Below are 1,007 nucleotides of genomic sequence, written 5' to 3'. Positions count from 1 at the left end.
GGCCCTGCACGCGGCGCAGCCTGCAGCCCGGCCCCGCGCAGCTGCACTCACATCTGGGCAACGAGGGCCGGTGGTCGACGGGCACCCAGATCTTCTGCACCCGGCTCTGGGTCAGCTCCAAGGGCATCTTCGCAGCTGCACTTGGCGGCTCGCCACGCCGGGCGGGGATTGCGACGTGGGGAGGAGAACGGCCGCCGACCCTCGGAACAAAGGGGAAAGGGGGTACGTGCGCCGGCGCGCGGCCGGGCGCCCCCTGCGCTGCTTGGGGAAACGTGCTTTGTGCTAAGTCCTGGACGCTCGCCCGTGCGGGGGCTCGGCGGGCGCTGCGAGGGGCGCGGGGATGAGGTTGCCCCGCGCGGTCGGCTCGTCAGCTCCGGGAAGACCCGGGATACTCGGGCGCAGTGACAGCCGCGCTCTGGCCACCCGGCACTCTTGCGTGCCTCCTCTCCAGCTCAGTCTGGATGCTCCGCTCACTGCCCGGCCTTATAAGAGTTGGGGCCGGCAGAGACGCGCACGTCAGCCCCGGGGCGGGCCGCATTCTTTCGGTCCCAGCCCCCTTCCACGTGGGGAGGAGGGTGGACGAGCCAGGAGGCGGCGGCCTGCTGACGCCCCCTACGGGCCGACGACCGCAGCGCGACCTGCTCGCAACCAGCCCCCGGCCCTCGGACAACGCCCAGCCCAGGCTGAAGGTTCTCGCTCCTACTAAAGGACGCCTGGCACAGCTTCTCCGAATACTCCTGTCCCTCGCCTCAACTGTGCTGGGCGGAGGGCAGTGGCGCGGCCCTGTCCAGTGTGGTCCGTGGCACCCTGCAGCCGAATCCCCTGGGATGCTGGTTAAAATGCATCCCACTGATACGGCCTTTCTGGCAGTGGAGCCCCAATACTCTGCATTCCTAACACGCGCTCCAAGGCAGGCACAGTCCAGGTGAAGACCTGGGCCAGAGCTGCTTCTTGACAACGCCTGTGAGTCATCACCCATCACGACCCCCGCCACCCCCAGGAGGGGG

The 1,007-nt window shown here is 69.0% G+C and overlaps 1 protein-coding gene across 5 annotated transcripts in view; it reads right to left on the bottom strand.

The window, feature by feature from the left end:
* PFKFB3 (6-phosphofructo-2-kinase/fructose-2,6-biphosphatase 3) overlaps positions 1-253 on the bottom strand; it is a 27,677-nt gene extending 27,424 nt beyond the window's left edge. For 3 of the 5 annotated variants that reach the window (XM_008592552.1, XM_008592554.1, XM_008592553.1), the window contains exon 1: positions 52-251. In XM_008592552.1, the coding sequence (XP_008590774.1) occupies positions 52-127 (76 nt within the window). In that variant the 5' untranslated portion in view covers positions 128-251. Of the gene's footprint in view, positions 1-51 lie in introns of all 5 variants that reach the window. The other 2 variants (XM_008592555.1, XM_008592551.1) reach the window with 1 other exon arrangement.
* Positions 254-1,007: the final 754 nt, after the last annotated feature.

The sequence above is a fragment of the Galeopterus variegatus genome, unplaced genomic scaffold (assembly GCF_000696425.1).
Source record: "Galeopterus variegatus unplaced genomic scaffold, G_variegatus-3.0.2 Scaffold8023, whole genome shotgun sequence".
Classification (NCBI taxonomy): Eukaryota; Metazoa; Chordata; class Mammalia; order Dermoptera; family Cynocephalidae; genus Galeopterus; species Galeopterus variegatus.
This window is presented reverse-complemented; position numbering and strand designations above follow the sequence as displayed.